Below are 17697 nucleotides of genomic sequence, written 5' to 3'. Positions count from 1 at the left end.
AGGGGCAGTTCTATGTGACCTGTTCTAGAGTGAGTTCAGATAGCAGAGTGGTGGTTTAGCTTCAGATAACAGAACCAAAAATTTGGTATACAAAGAAGTTCTTTATTAAATTCTAACTTTCCATCCACAGTTTTGTGTGTGTAAACTGAACTGTACAGTTTGTTTAAACTAAATACTTATAAACTAATCATGTCCTTTTTCTGTCTTCAACTGATTGCTAAGTTCCGCAAGTCTTTGTGCTATTCATCAAACATTGCATTGTTGTCACGGTAACATTTGGCAACACTTTCAGATACACCAGGTGCATCGGACATGAGCCACAATGAACTTCCCAGGAAAAAGAGAAACAAAACCTTTGGTAATTACCAATTTTGAGACTTTTTTCCTTGCAAAAATGTGTCTTTTAACAAGTAACACACTCTTTTAACAAAATAACTCCAGCATGAAAATATGGAAAATAATTTGACACTTGTGTTAAAACTTTTTGTTCTAGATAAAATTTCATACATTAAAAAATATTTATTGTATCATAAAACATTTTTTTAACAAAAACAATACCTACACTATATCCAAGTTAAATAATACCAGTTTTTTCCCCCTTCACATTGGTATGTAGCACCACAGTAACTACTATTTCTGTAGAATGAATGGGGCATATTCAGGTATAAAGCAGCTTTTGAACCAAATATATGCTTGGTTAAAGCTTATTTTGAATTTTGGTTAAATTTCATAACTTTGAAAACAAAAATTTTGTGATTTAATAACCCAAAGAGACAAAACAAACATGACAGACACTGCGAAAGCTGACACATTTACTCCTAAAAATTTATAAACTGAATTTTTTAATATAAATATTAAAATTTGAACAGAAATAAGTAAAACAACAAACACTTTCTATCATTCATATCAAAACGACAAATCAAGAATGTATGACTAGGTTCATGCTATTGGAAACAGGAAACAATATTTTGCTAATGATACTAAAGCAGATAAATGAAAATTTAATATTTATATAATTTCCAACCAACAAATTTTTTATTCCAATGCAAATTTTTTTATTCCCTGAACATGATTTACGAAATTTTAAATAATCCACTCTTCACAAATATTATCTCATTAAATGAACTCAATTTACTACAACATTCATGGCAATAAACATTTTCTTCGTAAGGTAATATAAACAACAACATTACCCTTAGAATACTTAAGTTAAAAGGAATAATATAAATATGGTACACTATGTACAAAAATAAGTGCAACATAATGTTCACATAATTAAAATATTGGACATAACTAAAAGAGGATATGTCCAATAATGCTTGTACCTTCTGCAAGATAACCAACAGTTTAGTAGTATGGTCTTCGAGGATTGTTCTGAAACAAATAAAGGTAAACAAATTTTTAGAACAATATTATCTTTCAAAATCGTAAAGTCTAGTAGATTACTAACATCATGATGAAAATTGATAAGTGTAGCCATGCTTTATATGGTATGCCCTCAGAATTTGAAAGGCTAAATTTAGTTATTTTTCATAAATTAATATTTTTCTTAGGTCAATCATTATTCTAACCCCCTTGGACTGTTAAACAAGAAATCTGCATTGAGAACTTAAAGTTTCTATTGCTCTCTTTTATGTATTAAGTGATTAGATATTTTGGTGGGAAAACTTTCCTTTTTGATATATGGTGTATAATAATTTATTTTCGGTATATTTGATAGGTACTGTTAAACCCATTTACTCACTATTTTTCACCACAAACTCAGCCCTTTTACAACAATTAATTTAGCACAAAATCACAACATATTAAAATTTGTTTTAAGAACCACTTAGTTATTACATACAATTTTCATAGATTAAATACACATATCAAACTGTAATTTAGTGCCAAAAATTGGTTTTTGTGTGGTAAATATAAACACTCTGGGACGTGAAGCACACTCCCACCATGTTTAACTTCTTTTGTTACGAGCACTACACACAACACGTCTGCCAGGATTTGGAGGAATGAATCTTGGGAAAATGAGCCCAATGAGCAGCTTGAAGCCTCATTGGAGTGTCACCAGCGGATCTGTGTCCCCGCCGTTTATTGTGTGGCCAATCAGCAATGCCATCAATTCTGTGAATTCACTGTACTTCACTCCCCCCCCCCCCCCCCCCCCCCCCTCCAGTAACTGATATCCACAGCAAATAAGTGTTGTACAAAGCCATGTCCTTGACATAAAAGAAAACTTGTTTGTATATTTTGTATCCTTTCACATACTGCCGCATGATGGAAAAGTCTGCCGCCAACTGTTGATCCTGCTTATCCATACCTCCCATCCAAGTACTGCAGTCGATCACAACTCTGGGCTTCATGACAGCCATCTTTGTTTTTCTTTATACTTTTTTCGTCAAAGCATAGACAATTTCAATGTTCCATGTAGACAATACTAAAACTTGTATTTTGTCTATCCCACTTTACCACGCTTTCCCTTCTGCTGCACAACTTTTGTTTGAATTCAGCATCTTTAGATGTTTTTTTTCCTGTTATGCCTAACAGTGCCAACAGCATTAGTTCTATGATTATGAAACTCTTGAAACGTTTTGGCGAACTGTATCAGTTATCCAAAAACAGTGTGTGACCGACCCCTTGATACGGTTCCATTAGTCTTCATAACAATAGCTTCACTGGCCAGTGTAGTTTGTTGGCCTTCCGTCTTCCCTGTGTAAATAGAAAAAGAAAATCAGTACCCAGTTTTTGAGTCACAAAGTTTATATGATTTTATACCAAACCTTGCTTGTTTCGAAGGTTTGTATTGTACAAATCACAAGTTGCCCCGAAACTTCATTAGGGACTCATCCAATGAAAGGTTTTTCCCCTGGACAATTCAGCTCAGGAAATTTGTTCCTGAAATATTCTAGCTCTGGTGCTATTTTACAAACAATCATTTTTTTCCAGGGAATTGTTGTTTTTGAAGTGAAGATGTCTGGAGATGTCGAGAAACCTCTTCATAGACATTACTTCATGAATGTCTGGTGTACGAGTCATACCTTTGCCACTCCAATATGAACGTATACTGTTTTTCCTTAATTATGCTAGTATGACACACAAAGTGAAATAGGCTTGTATTTCGTCACAAGTTGTGGGAAACAAATTATAATTTGGTTTTGCTGCAATGCACTCTGTAGCATATTCATTTGTTTCAGTGCAGATTGACTGCCACAAATCTTGATGAAACACTAACCGAAAACAGTATAATTTCATAGGGTTTGGTGGAAAATTGTTGGTGAGCAAAGACACTGGATTTACACCGACATTACTATGAAATGGGATTTTAGTTATAATTTTACCTTTTTCATCAGACCATTTGCGAATCTCTGATGGGCGCAGATAGGCCAGATTTCGACAGATTGTCACCTTGGCCCCTCTCTTCTAATTTTAAAATGTTCACTGACGATCTATAACTATGTACTTTCACCATCACCATCATCGGTCATTTCCACAACATCACAATCACTTTCATCCATCGCATTGCTAATGTCTTCATCAAAAATACACATTGTCACCACATATCATTACAAAAACACATGCGTGAATAAAATCTTTGTTCATACAAAAGAATAAAATAAGAATTCACCATCAAAAGAAAAATACTTATAAAAGAGAGAAAACACGCATTATAATGCAAATATAAATACTACAGATTTTGGACGTGTGACAAGACAGACTCTTGCATGAAGGCCATTTAGGAATACGACAGCCGACAGACCGATCTATGCGTGTATGGATTAAACAATTTTTTTTTGTTCTTATCAGTTGGTAAAGGGCAGCATGAGTCCCATCAAACACTCAAATGTTACGTGAGCCATTGAGTGGTAAACAGTGATGAGTCATCCCAGTTCTTGGTTCTGCTGATTCTCAGCAAATTAAACGGCACAAGAACCATAAATATAATCCTGGTACCACAGAAGACCTTACAGCCAAACATTTTCCAGTAAATACAAAGTAGACTTCTAGGGAAAACCCATAAAACACCCGCTGTATGGGGACACACATTACCAATAACTAGAGACAGGTGTTTTCGGTGAAAAAATTTGCACAATTTCGTTTCTTTTTACGAAATGATTTCGGTATATTTTTCGCTATTTTATCAGTAGTTTCGTCAAAAATTTCGTTGATTTTAAAACTGCAATATGAGGTTAATAAACATAAGTTCTACGTGAATGTGTTTAATATGTCATTTAAGAGTAGAACTACACAGTTTGTCTGCATTGTTCAGGTTTTAAAAAATGCATATATTTACTAGGCTTAAACATGTTACAAAGCACAGAACTGGAAACTGTTTAAAAAAAATTTACTGACAAAAAAAAGCTCAAGTCCTAACCTAAAAACAAATAAGTTACGTCTATTATTACCTGTGGCTAGGGGATCGTCCATTAATCACGTGAGGCTCGAAAGGGGGAGAGGGGGGGGGGGGGGGGTCGGGAAAAATCACGAAATATCACAAGGGGGGAGGGGGGGTGTAGAGAGATATCACGTGTATTTTTTTTCCGCCCGATTTCTACTAAACCGAAAAGCGATGCGTGACCTTGACTCGCCGTAGCCAGGCAAATATATCCCCGCCCGCCGCAACATGAACCACCCGGCTCGGCTTGCCAGTCGCTAGTAAGACTGTGATTTTGGCGCCGAATACATGCGTAAATCACATATAAGCCTTTCCTTTCTTATTTTTATGCCAGTGAGAATAAACCTGCAACCTAAATGTGTGTCTGGACATTTTTATCACTGTGGTTAATTTTCCAGAACTAAATTAGATTATACATATATTTAAAGATAATATTCCAAAATTTTTAAAAATATTTTGCACCAAAAAATACACGTGATTTATTGGGAGGGGGGAGGGGGGGGGGGTTGGTTGTCTGAAACCTCACCACAAATCACTAGGGGGGAGGGGGGGTTAAAAATTTGCTAAAAAAACATCACGTGATTAATGGACGACCCCTAGGTTATATCAACTTTTTCCAATAAGTGCTGTAAAAAGCACGACTCGCAGCTATATGAATATTTCAAGAGTAGGTAGGCCTAACAAAATTTATTATTGTAACGTTCTGTTTATCTGCTTAAGAATGCACAAAACTGTTAAAATATTGTACGCTTTAGCACCTACTGGCAATGTACTTGTGCATCCATTGACGAAGTTTCGGGTCATCCAGTTTTTCAATCGGGATGTTCTCTTCGATAAAAGCTAGAGTTGTTGACATAATGATCTCATTCTTGTCAAATTTTGCTTTTTTTGCCGTCAACAAGGCTGATTCCGGCGAAACTTGCCTTTTTGCACCGGATTGTTGACTTTCCTTGTTTCTGTTATAACGAGGCACCGTTTTTTATGTGTTTCAAGCACGTGTCTTTCCGTCGCCGCTCTATTCTAACGTTGCAGTACTTGCACACGAGAATTTTTTGCACTTTGTCAAAGACATAGAATCCTTCGCTCACAAACTCCGCCACGCTGTCAAATACTGTCACAACCATTTTAAAATCAACGTTTTACAAAAAGAAACAGAGCAAAAACGTTTGATTACATCCACGCCATTTTAACAAACTGTGGCGAGTGGCGACTCTGGCGAGGCGATATTGCGACATACATACGACTTCCTAGACTATCGAAAGTTGTTAACAATCAATTATAATCAACTGCTGTTATCGAGTCATCAAAATACGTACGTTTAGCTGTTTTCAGTGTGTTTTTTCGTAATTTTTTTCGTGATTTCTCTAAGTAATTGATAATTTCACGTTTTTAAGTTTATGTATATTAATTTCGTTAGTATTTCGCGATTTCACGCATCGCGAAAAACACCTGTCTCTACCAATAACCCACCACACATCTTTCTAACTTATTGCAAAGGTTCGTAAATCTTAAAAATTGCCTGCAGCAACAGCGAACAGTATCCCAACCCTTCCTGTCCACCCTTGATCTAGGCAGCCCAGATGAAAATATAACGTCCAGGGGACTTGTCAGAACATAAACAAGAGTTCTTTGTGCCAAGACCCTGACCCCCTTTAGTCTATCTTTTCACTTGGAGACATGGACTATCAATTCAATTAGACCTGTGGTAAAAATAACATATGCTCAATTTACTTTAAAATATAACTTGAATAACACTTGTTAACTTGAGGGTTACATCCCTTACCCATTATAATACATACATAACTTGCAATGTTTTGTATGTTGCTACTGCCATTAGTATTTATTAATTTTTTTAAATAATTCACTTAATTTCTTGTTAACTGTATCTTTGTGCGGAGGTTAACCAAGAACCAATATTTAAAAATCAGAACCAAACTGAGAACCGTAAAAAAAAGTGAGCAAAAATGTTTTATTTGGTTCTGTAGCAAAATATTTTAGTAATTTGCTGGAAAATTACCTCCAAAATACTTTTCCGGAAAATTAATATCTCTAGTGGTAAGCTAAGTTCATTATCCGACACTAAAATCCAAGGTGACATTCATTGAAATATTGGAAGCACCCAAACCATATTTTCTATTTCACAAATATGCAACTGTCAAACTGTGCATTTCGGTTTATTCTTACCGGGTTCTTTTCAGTCTGCCCCAGTTGCGAGACACCTTAAAAAAAAAGAAGAAAGGAACACATGGTGTGCTTACTTTAGTTTCTTTCAGTTTTAATAGTTATCTTCCTATAACAAGGCCACAATTTGGTTGTTTTCTCGCCTCTTAAATCTGGGGGAAGAGTGACAGGAGAGACTGCAATGCAAGGAATAAAAAGGGACTTGAGTTCTCAGTGATGAAGTAAGGGAATGATACTCACCAGTGGATTAGGACGGAAACGATACGCCAACATCATTCGTTTCCTATAAGCATCGTATTCGTCATCTCCTCGTGACACGTCATCAGGACGTTCTATCCCAAGACCTTGGTTGTCTGGACGAGTTGATGCTCTAAAAACAACCACGGTAAGGTCAAAAATTATTATGTATTGAACTATAACTTTGGAAAACATTTTACTTCTCTGTGCAGAGTGAGATTAGGCAATGATTTAGTTTTAGTACAAAGAATACTTAAATGTTTAAAGAGTATATACTCTTTGCACAAATAATTATATCAAGTACTACAGCCCTTATAGTACAATTATTCATGCAATTGTGATTACGAAATGGAAAATGTTTGCATAAAATTATGAAGCACTTTTTACGAAGCGGAAAAGTCCCAAAATTCATAAATGTTTTTTATATTCCTCTAAATAAATTATTTTTAATGCTTTTAATTTGAAAAACGTCCATTGTTTACCTTTGCAAACGTAAGAAAATAACTTTATTGCGCCATAGATATGGATAGCATCAGGAAGAGTGTGCACTTTGCTAGTAGCATCTATGGCCAGCACCGAAGCGAGAATAGTTGCGCAAACTAGCAATGATTATGAAAACGATGCACACTCTTTACCAAGGCACAGATCTCATATTTTGTGCATTCATTAATATTTGAACTGAATACACCCGTTTATTATTGTGTCCTTACGATCGGATTGTTTTGTATTCTACGTTTCTGAAGTTAAAATTTTATTGAAAATTGTTCTGTTGCATAAAGTTGTTTGTAAAAACAAACAAACAAAAATTTCTGAATTTTTCCCTAATAAATAGCCTAATTTGTTTTCTTTATTTCTAATTTAGGCTTGGCGACTTTTACCCCCCCCCCCCCCCCTTCCAAGAAAGGACTTCATAACATTTTGTAGGTCACTGAATTTTTTTTATTATTGCCATTCCATTTTCATACACCATTTTTTTGCCCTCTGTTGAAAAGTGTATGACAGGGTTCTACTGTATTACAAAACCTTGAACTTAACTATTATTGAAAAAGTTTTTATCAGGAATTGGGAAATATATATAAGTACTTGAAAGTGTGGATTACTTTAAAATGAAGTACCTTATTTACCTGAATAAACCACACCCTTGAATAAGCCTAGCACCCCTAATTTAACAACAACAATTTAACAAAAAATTTTGTTATTTGAAAAAAGCCTCACCCCAAACTTTTAAAACAGAACTTGCAACAGTAGTTCAAGTTTCTATGAAATTGACTTATGCACTCTTTATTTCTGCAAATAAGTATTATCAAAAGTATGAATATTTCCAGTAATTTTTTTTTGTAAATACAGATATCAGGTAGAAAATAGGTTTATTCATGGATTAACAGTGAATGATAAACGTTTAGTTTGATGTGAAATGGCTATTTACTGCAGCTGTTTTGTTTACTGCAGTGAAGCACCATTAACATTTTGGCCATGAAATTACCAAAATTAATGCTGTGTTACAATTGGGAAATTGCTGAAGAAGCACATGCAACAAATTCTCACCCTTCAAATAAAAATTGTATTGCAATTTGCAATACACCATCACCTAAAAACAAATATTTTTTGACGTGATAACGTCTTATAAATCGATGAACGCCGTCTGCACGCACGAAAAAGCATGACTCATTGTCACGTTCCGCCTGAGCCGAGCGTGCAAGAACCGGCCAACCACAGTGCGAGAAAATCTTCTATAATATCAAACAGGTTAAGGCGGGCTTTTCAAAAGCAGCAATTTAAAAAATTTGATTAATTTGTCCAAATTAGTCGTTTCAAATTAATAATTTATTGACATTGATTTGATTTCAGTTTATTTCTATAACTAATAGTTCGTGATTATATTTAAAACAAATTATTTAAATTAAATTTGCAAAAACTGTAAATAATATTTGAAAATTAAAAAGTATGCTAATTTTCATCAATTTTTTCTTATGACGTTATCACGTAAAATTATCGTCCGTAAACCGACTATACAGACAACCCCCCCCCCTCCCTTTTTTTTGTCCTTCAGTCATGTATACGACTTTCCACTACAACATACTATCTTCTTGCAGCACAATTTCCCATTTTATTTCCCGAGCCTTTTTAATCATTTAAGGTATACTCAGCAACCTTAGATGTTCGCAACCGCAAAATTTTGGTAATTATTGCAACGCCTTTCTCACAGAAACACACTCACACTGCAAGATGTCAATCATCCATTAAGCAAGAGAAGGTTAACCTACCTTGGAGCTTGATGGAACTTTTGCTATGCATAGTTGCAATGAAGCATTGAAAATTTGAATAAGCAGCACATTTTGCTTTTTGCAGCACACATTTTACAAAAAAAAAAAAAAAAAAAAAATTAAAAAAACGGGACGCTGATTATTCAGGTAAAAACAGTATCTCGAAATGAGATTTAAATGCACTTGCGTAGAGTAACAAGGTATGAACCTAATTGTTTTACATCATATAAAAATCTGTTTGTGACAAGAAATCAGTAATAGCTTGACTTCTTTCAACATGAGCATTTTTAATTTGCAATTAAAAATTAAAATCCAGACCAACACAAAGTACAGGTGAAAATATAGCACATACTTGTTTACTGGATCCACGATTCCTGTGCCCTCCGAGCCAAGCCCTTGGCCTTCAGTCCAACCCAGCTTCTGAAGCATCTGAAAGCCTATGTTGTCTTCCTTCAGTTTGAACTCCTTGTAGTCGGACAGATCTGGTTCGCGCCCGTCTTTCAAAGCACTGTACTGAGTAACAAAAATACAAACACGACACGTTGGACCAAATGCTGAGTTCACAAACATTTTGTTTTAATTTAGTCTGAACTTCAGGTGCAGGCCAGCAGTTTGACGCCAGTTACTGAACAACGTAACACCAAGAAGGACACAGAATGGTAAAGGTTTATGTATAAGAACTGCACCAGCCTGGAGTGGTGGTGGAAAACCACTAGGGGGAGAAAATCACCCCCCAGTGCACACAACCGCAATCAAACCCATGACCTCCTGAATGACAGTCAGACACACTACTGCAGGACCAAACATCACGTGACCAATCAGCTATGCTATGCATTACGGAAGGGAGAGGACAGACCGAAATGTTTTCAAGTTCCGATCACTCAATTGAGTTCTGGTCTTCCTCTCCTCCCCTACCTGCAAAACTTACACTTGAATTATTTTGTATGTCATTGAGAACAGACCAAAAACTGAACAATGAAAACATTTTTTTTTTCACAAGTTAATACAACTTTATTTGCATTTGTACTAAATGTTATGCTCATGATTCATAGGGTAGAATTTTGTCTTTGTACATACACGTACAAATGAAGACAGCCGTATCATCAAAATTCTGTTCACTTCCTTCACAAAACTAGCTAGTGCCTGGAATCAGATTGGCCAGGGGTTCCAACCTGGGACGTCTGGAACGAGTCTAGCATCTTACCAAAGCGTTTCCCCTCACTATATCTTCAAGTTCAAAGCTGCACAGAAAACTGAGGTGGAAAAAATCAAGATGTTAAAATAACACTATGGCAATGAATTTGGCAACCGTATGCAGGATGTCTACAAATTACCCGGTGAACCAATCAATTTCAGGACGGTTTTCACAACACTGAATCGTAATTTTCTAAAAAAATATTTTAATGAGACAACTTCCCCATGAATTAAGTCTCCAACTATTTACATTTGATGTGGAACTATAAAGCAAAGCGCAAAAGAAAATAGTTAACAAAGAGGCTGCTGAAAATAAATGGACGGTCTCCGGGTAAAAGGTAACAAGTCACATTTTGGTTGATTTTTAGTTCATTCCACTCTTTTAAGTATACTTAGAATATGTAATGCAATTTTTAAAAATTTGCAAATACGTTGGCAAATATGTTGGTAAATAAAAGAATAATGCAAGAAAAATTTAAGTATTTAATTTTTATCTTAAAGAGTTTTTTTGTTTCTCCTGCAAAAAGTGAATTATTTTAGCCGGAGACCGTCCAAATGCCGACGAATTCGAACACAGTTGCCGATTGTGAACTTGGAGACTTTGGGACACTCACCTTCTCCAGGAAGCGCTCGAGCTCGTCGGGCGGCAGGAAGTCCCCGATGTGGTGTTTGCCCTCGGCCTTCTTGGTGAGCTCGTCGGCCCACAGCTGCGTGGCCACCATCTCGGCCGAGCGCAGGCGGTGCTCCCAGGTGCCGCCCTCCGTCTCCTCGTCGCTGTCGTACTCGTACTTGAACCTGCCCGCCCGCTGCAGGCGCTCCAGCTCCTGCTTCTTGCGCATCATGTCCTGGTACAGCAGGTTGATCTGCCGGCACGCACCGCACACTCACTCCACCACCATGGCCGTCAAACGTCAAGCAAATGTTATCTTTGAAAGATTTGTGCAATGGGAGTGCATGACTTGATGTAAGTTTTTGGACATACACCATTGCTAAGAACTTTTTCTGTTCAAGAAAAACTAAAAACAAATAAATAAAAAAATAAAAAAAAACCCACATAATTAAGCAAAAAATTGCTGTTGTCAACAAGGATATAAACACCACAAAATATTCCGTAACAGGAATATGGTCAACAAAACAAAGAAAAATGTACTAAGAGAACAAAAAAAAAAAACCCACAAATGATAACGACACAGAAATAATGAACCCAAAAAAATTCAGCACAACGGTTGAAACGAAACAAAAACACGAAACAAACACAATAGTTTTCCAAAACAGAATAGAACGATAAAAAACCCCCACAAATGATGACAGCACAAAAATATTGAACCCAAAATAATTCAGCACAACAGTTGAAACGAGACAAAAACACAACAAAACGAAAAGACGAAACGAACACAATAGTTTTACCAAAACAGAAACAAGCTCTGCTGGATAAATACAAATACCTACACCGCCGCGCTTGTGTCACGGATCACGGGCTCGAATAACAACCCTGGCAAAACTCAAATATATGTGTGTAAAGACTATTTATTATATGTGCACCGAGTCAGAAGCCCGAGTCATTCCGAGTCCACTGTGATCTGGAGGTGCCCTCGCCTCAAACCTCTAAATGGCGAACGTTTATTGCGAAAAAATTAAAATCAAACATAAAATGCGAGAGAGTTACTGTAGTAAATAAGTTTACATAAAAAAGCTCCCAAATAAAAATGTAACCACCGACACGACGAACGAGACTGGGCTTTTAACACATCCGGGGAACATGACTACAGCATTTCAGTCCGTCACTCAATGCTTGATAGTATGTAGTTAGAATGGCCGCAGCAACTTGCCTTTCTCTTAAATACACATGTTCCCACTTCACACAGTTGCTGACTATTCTAAGATGTATTTTGGAACATAGAGCTAAGAACAAATTTCTCACTTCCTTAACATGAATCACACTTATATGCAGGAATGAGATTATTACTACTACAAAATTTAACAAAAAAATAAAATTTAAAAACTGTAAAAAATACTAACCCTTTAAAAAAATGGCATAATTTTATAGTTTTTAAAGTGTTTTAGTATACTGATTCTTTAGTGCCTAACTAATATCAAATTATAGAGAAAAATTTATCTTTACCAGCTTCTGAACATGGCAGCTAAGCATCTCCCAAGACACTAGCATAATAGTTATTATTCACAAAAATTGAAAAATTTTTATTTTTGAATAGTATATATTATTTGAGAATATCTACTTATGTGGAAAAAATCTTATACTGTGGCTCTGCCATATTAGGAGTTGAGAATATTGTTCCTAAATTAATACTTAATTTCATCTTCTGTATCTCGATAGCCTTCTCATTCCCTCCCCAGAGATTACATACGACCACCAGTGGTCGTTACGGTGTTACACAAAAACAATTTGTATGTTTTTATGGTTATGATAGTAAATCCAAAGATTGGGTATTTTTATGGCTGTTAAGTTTGCATGATTTTCAGAAGAAGCTTTCATATTTTGTGCAAAGGTACCTTTAAAATACACTTTTGATCTCTTTTCGTTTTGGCGTCACACAGCTTTAGCACTGAAATTTTCGTCTTTATAGAGTACCATTTTTGCATCTTGTATCTGTTCATACAGTAGACTTCAGAGAGTCAGACATCCAATGGTCCGGCACCAGCAGGCACCAACCATACTTAGCTAAAGTCGAAAATGTGTTTACAGTATACACTTAATTGGTGGTTAGAAGCGCTCGTAAATTAATAGAAACAAATTGAGGACTATTAAAATACACAATTCTTCATCAACCAAGCTGGACACAATCACTAAAAAATATTTTACATTAAAAATGTTATTCAAATCATAAATCCCTACCTTATAATGATCCTCAGCTTTCCTCCAATCTTCCTCAGTCAAGCAGCTGGTTCCAAAGGCTTGAATCGCATACTGAACAAGTGCAGGGTCAGTGCGAGTTACCTTTGTAAGCATTACACCACCTGTACCTGTAACAGGCCGCAACAAACATGCTAGGAAGACCTTTAGATCCAAGTGCCGACCTCAACATGATGTAACTGTGCGTGGAGTACAAGCACAACAGAAGTGAAACCTTTTGTTTATTAGGTATGTATAAAGATAAATTATTAGTATTTCTTTATTGAACAAGAGATAATAATTGAGGATTGTAACAATGTGGGTATGATATCAACGAAAAAAAAAAAAAAAAAAAAATAGAAGTAGACAAATACAAGCAGTGTTACGAGAATTCTGTAGCATCATTGCAGCATGATTTCTACCTCTCCCCTGCAATCTACCCTTCTGACCATTAAAACTAGCATATAGCATCCTATGCTACTTACCTATCCCCCCCCCCCCTTCTTTTGCCGTCTTCCCTTTCGACAGCTAGTGCATGTGTTGGAGTGACGTCGCCACTGACACACGCTTCTCCTCTACCGGTTCCCCCACCATGTACCTCACTATTCCCCTCATGCAAACAGAATTTTTGCAACGCTCGAAAATTGTAGCCCTCTCAGTACAGAAGTTTCACTTCAAAAAGACCTCTTTTTCAGCTGGAGATTAGGCGGAGCAGACTTTTACTCAATTAAGAATCAGGTACACTGGGCAACAGCTGTCAACAGTATAAATGCTTGGCTGAGGTTTTAAACTACCTACATACTTCACAAACTGCTCAACACAAGACAGAGATGGTACCGACGAGACACTATTGTACAAACCAAAAATTTTAATCGCTTTTAAGGAATAAGTGTCCAAAAATTTCTGCAAATACACCAATTCCTTACTTGGGCTGGGCATTACGCCATGAAGTCTGCTTCAACTCGGTAAGCAACAGATGTTGTACAGTGGCAAACAGTTAGCTATATGAGGAGGAGGGAGGGGGGGAAGTGATGTGTGTGCAGGTCTGTCTGCGCTATCAGCTGTTGCACAAACATCAGCTCTAGCAAGTTCACTTGCAGCTGCAAAGTACAAAGGCATTAAGTTTTACGAACGATAAATAAAACAATGAACTATATAACTTAAAAATTTTCATCCAAACCACAACACTGCCATTTTGCACACTAATTCACCCATAGACTTCGGACAAATACATATAGATGACCAACAGCCAATGGAGAAACAGATGACTCAGGTGAATTTTTTTTGTCTGACCTTGATATCCCATTGCTGATATGATATCAAACTCTTCCAAATTTTAATAATGTAAAAATGTCGGTAAAACCAGTAAAATAACAGATGTACAATGGTATAGTAACAGAATTTCCCGGTATACCTGGCGGGTTGAACGTACCAGTCGGCAAGCACTCAAAGGAACTCCACTGTGTGCCAGTACCTGCCGCTGGCTGCGGGGCCACCGCCATGCCCACGGGCGGCAGGTCCACCTTGGTGTCCTCCGGGGCCCAGCGGCTGCGTCGCTTCTTCCTCCGGTAGGAGCCCGACGAGTCCTCCCCCTCCTCGCCGGAGCGCTTGCCTGGAACGCCCCACCCCCACCGTAGCCCCTCTCGCTCCTGCCGTCACCGCCCCGCGATCAGGACCAAGGAGGCCGCACACTTGGGGCGCACATCATTTGATAGTCAACATTCATTAAGAATTTTATATTTTCTTCAAAATCTCGAATCAAATATTATTATTCTTTTAAATTACTCATTACTCGAGACCTGCAAAATTTGCGGATTCATTCGGTGATAGGCTAGAATTCAAACACATATACCTCTTAAATAATTTTCTATTGGATTACTGTTCATCTAGGACGAATCTCAACCAGTTATAAACCCTCAACCAAAGAAGGATCGAATCACAGACAAACCAGCTGAGACGACTTACAGCCAATGAACTGGCGTTATTTGCCCGACTGTGGAGGGGTATGTGCCGTCTATCCTGAAGGCTATCGAAACCGCGAATTTTGCAGGTCTCTACTCATTACCAACAGATACAACAATTGTAACTCAATCACAAAAAAAAAAATAATTGAAAGCAACGTAACGTTAAGTGATTTATAGAGAAATTTAGATCTGTTTTCTGCAACTGAGTCGTACATTTTTTTATAAATATAAAAAAAAGTGTGATTATTTGAAATTTCTAATAACATATCGTATATTTATGTTAGATCAACAAAATAATTTAAAAATTATAATTTTGTTGGTTTAAGAAAATGGTTTGTCGAGGGGTTATTTTTCTTTGAATTTACATCACTCTTATGGATTTCATTTAATTCAGTTCACTAAGACAGGAAAAAAAAAAGACGGGAAGCAAAGAATAGGCCTCTCAAACACATTAAATTTTACATCTTATATTGCTTTACCTCCAAAAGTACTTACTTATTCTTTTCGTTCACTTAATGGTCACTTTAAAATTGGGACAGGCCAATCAAATTCTCAAATACCATCAAATCCTTAGTATTTGAAGGATTCAAATTCCAAGGAAAAATAATTGAAGAAAAATATTAGAGGAAATAAGGTAAATTAAAAAATTCAACACTGAGAACCTCTGAAGTTTACTAGATCAATTTGTTTTCATTCCTATCGTGTTGCCATTCCTCAATATATCGTAATTGAAAATATAATATAAATAAAATTACAATATGTAGTGATTCTGGAAACTTATTATGTGAAACAAACATTTTAAGGATTGAATGTTTCAACATTATAGTTAAAATTTTTATTTCTTGTGCATTATTTTATTTTCAACCATTGCAAACTAGATTCGGATTCAACGGGTAGATTCAAGGTACTCTTTGGAATTCGAATTTAAGATTCGTATTAGAGAAAATTGGGATTTAGCCAATCACTACTTTAAACGTATGAGCTGGGAGATCACCTACACAATATTCCGTTACTTCTGAAATAAAAGTTATTTTAAAAAAACTTATTTACTGATTATTCATTTCATGTGGGGCAGTTCAATAAAAAAGAAATAATAAATAAAAGTGAAGCTGTAAATAACTGATAAACCCTGTGGAAGGTCATCAAACAGAAAGATTAACTAATTATGAATATCGGGCACCATACTGACATAGATTGTAATTGATAATTTAAATACATAACTACATTAAAGGTAAAAGTTCTGAGTGAAATATAATCCATAGAGGAACTTATTTTTTACAGCGGTGACTAGCATGTTATTACTACAGTAAATTTTTTGGGAAAGTTTGCTTGATAACTAGATTTGACAGTGCTACATTAACTTGTGAACGACATCAGCTATGGTAAGTTGAATTCTGGCTATGGAGTGCAAAGGACCAAATGTTTTTACGTTCGCGCGTATGCCGCTGCGCCATACCGTTGTCGCCTGGCCACAAACCAGGCCATGAATTCAGTCTAGACAGTGGCAGGACATTCACTAAAAAAAATGCAACGTCTGCCCATTCAGCTGCCGGTAACTGTACGTGCTTTATCACTCATAATGCATCATGTTCAAGTATTTGAGAAAAAATTAGAAGTATTACGGCACGCATCTTGTCATGAAGGCCTCGCTTATGTTGGTTGCACTTTAGTTTTAAGCAAGTCAACTGTGCGCATAATCGTACGAAATAAGGACTCTTACCAAAAGTTTATATAATTCTGATGCTGTTGGTTGTACTAGCGGGAATATATTTGACATTAGATGAACAGAAATGAACAGATGATTCACATGGAAAAATTGTTAAATGAATGTTGCAATGAAAAAAATAATCATTGGCCAGACAGGATTGGTGTGAACCAGGTGGTGATACGCGAATAAGCTCTTTAATTTTTGAAAAATTGAAATGTTAATATCCGGACAGTAATATCAGTTTCACTGTCAGTAAAGGATGGTTTGGAAAGGTACACGACATGAGTTGAAGGTCACGCCCAGGCGGGCAGGTCAGCCAGTTGACTGACGATAAAGTACATAACCACGTATCTCCCGTTATGCGGTGTCCTATTTGTCATATAGAGTGCGATGGGAGGCATATAAAGATTAATGGTGTGACATATTTATAGTTGAGTGTTAGTCTACGCATTTATATTACGTAAAGTATATATTCCTACACAATTTTGGAACACATTAAATAAATTAGCCTTGCTATTTATGGAAACTAATGCTTCAGAATACGTGATTTTGAATAACATGAGCATTTTTAGGAACGAATTAGTCGTACTAAGTGAGGGATAGATGGACTTAAAAGTTGTTAATTTGTCATAAATGATGTTGCTGTTAGAAGTAAGGCCTACTGTTAAAGCCACAATTAGATTAAGCAAGTTAACTAGCTGTTTGTAGACAAAATATCTTGTGAAAGTTTGAGTTTGTTGAAACTCAAATCATATTACACTGGGCAACTTTAATTGGCTTACTTGCTCACCTATATTTTTGCAGGATGTTATTCACAACTTCATTCACAACTGTTTGTGACTTAAGACAATCAAAATACAAAAATGGCAAGTGTGCAGCAAAGAAAACATACCAGTCTCTAAGTAAGCAAT

General features: G+C 36.3%; 1 protein-coding gene across 4 annotated transcripts in view; it reads right to left on the bottom strand.

Moving 5' to 3' along the window:
* Positions 1 to 481: 481 nt before the first annotated feature.
* The window catches only part of LOC134532788 (SURP and G-patch domain-containing protein 1-like), a 39222-nt gene continuing 22006 nt past the window's right edge, over positions 482 to 17697 (bottom strand). For 2 of the 4 annotated variants that reach the window (XM_063369665.1, XM_063369673.1), the window contains exons 7-12: positions 14589 to 14726; positions 13118 to 13245; positions 10878 to 11126; positions 9422 to 9582; positions 6809 to 6938; positions 482 to 1374 (exon numbers count right to left, since the gene is read on the bottom strand). In XM_063369665.1, the coding sequence (XP_063225735.1) occupies positions 1348 to 1374; positions 6809 to 6938; positions 9422 to 9582; positions 10878 to 11126; positions 13118 to 13245; positions 14589 to 14726 (833 nt within the window). In that variant the 3' untranslated portion in view covers positions 482 to 1347. Of the gene's footprint in view, positions 1375 to 6808; positions 6939 to 9421; positions 9583 to 10877; positions 11127 to 13117; positions 13246 to 14528; positions 14727 to 17697 lie in introns of all 4 variants that reach the window. The other 2 variants (XM_063369657.1, XM_063369647.1) reach the window with 2 other exon arrangements.

The sequence above is a fragment of the Bacillus rossius genome, chromosome 1, assembly GCF_032445375.1.
Source record: "Bacillus rossius redtenbacheri isolate Brsri chromosome 1, Brsri_v3, whole genome shotgun sequence".
NCBI classification, from domain to species: domain Eukaryota; kingdom Metazoa; phylum Arthropoda; class Insecta; order Phasmatodea; family Bacillidae; genus Bacillus; species Bacillus rossius.
This window is presented reverse-complemented; position numbering and strand designations above follow the sequence as displayed.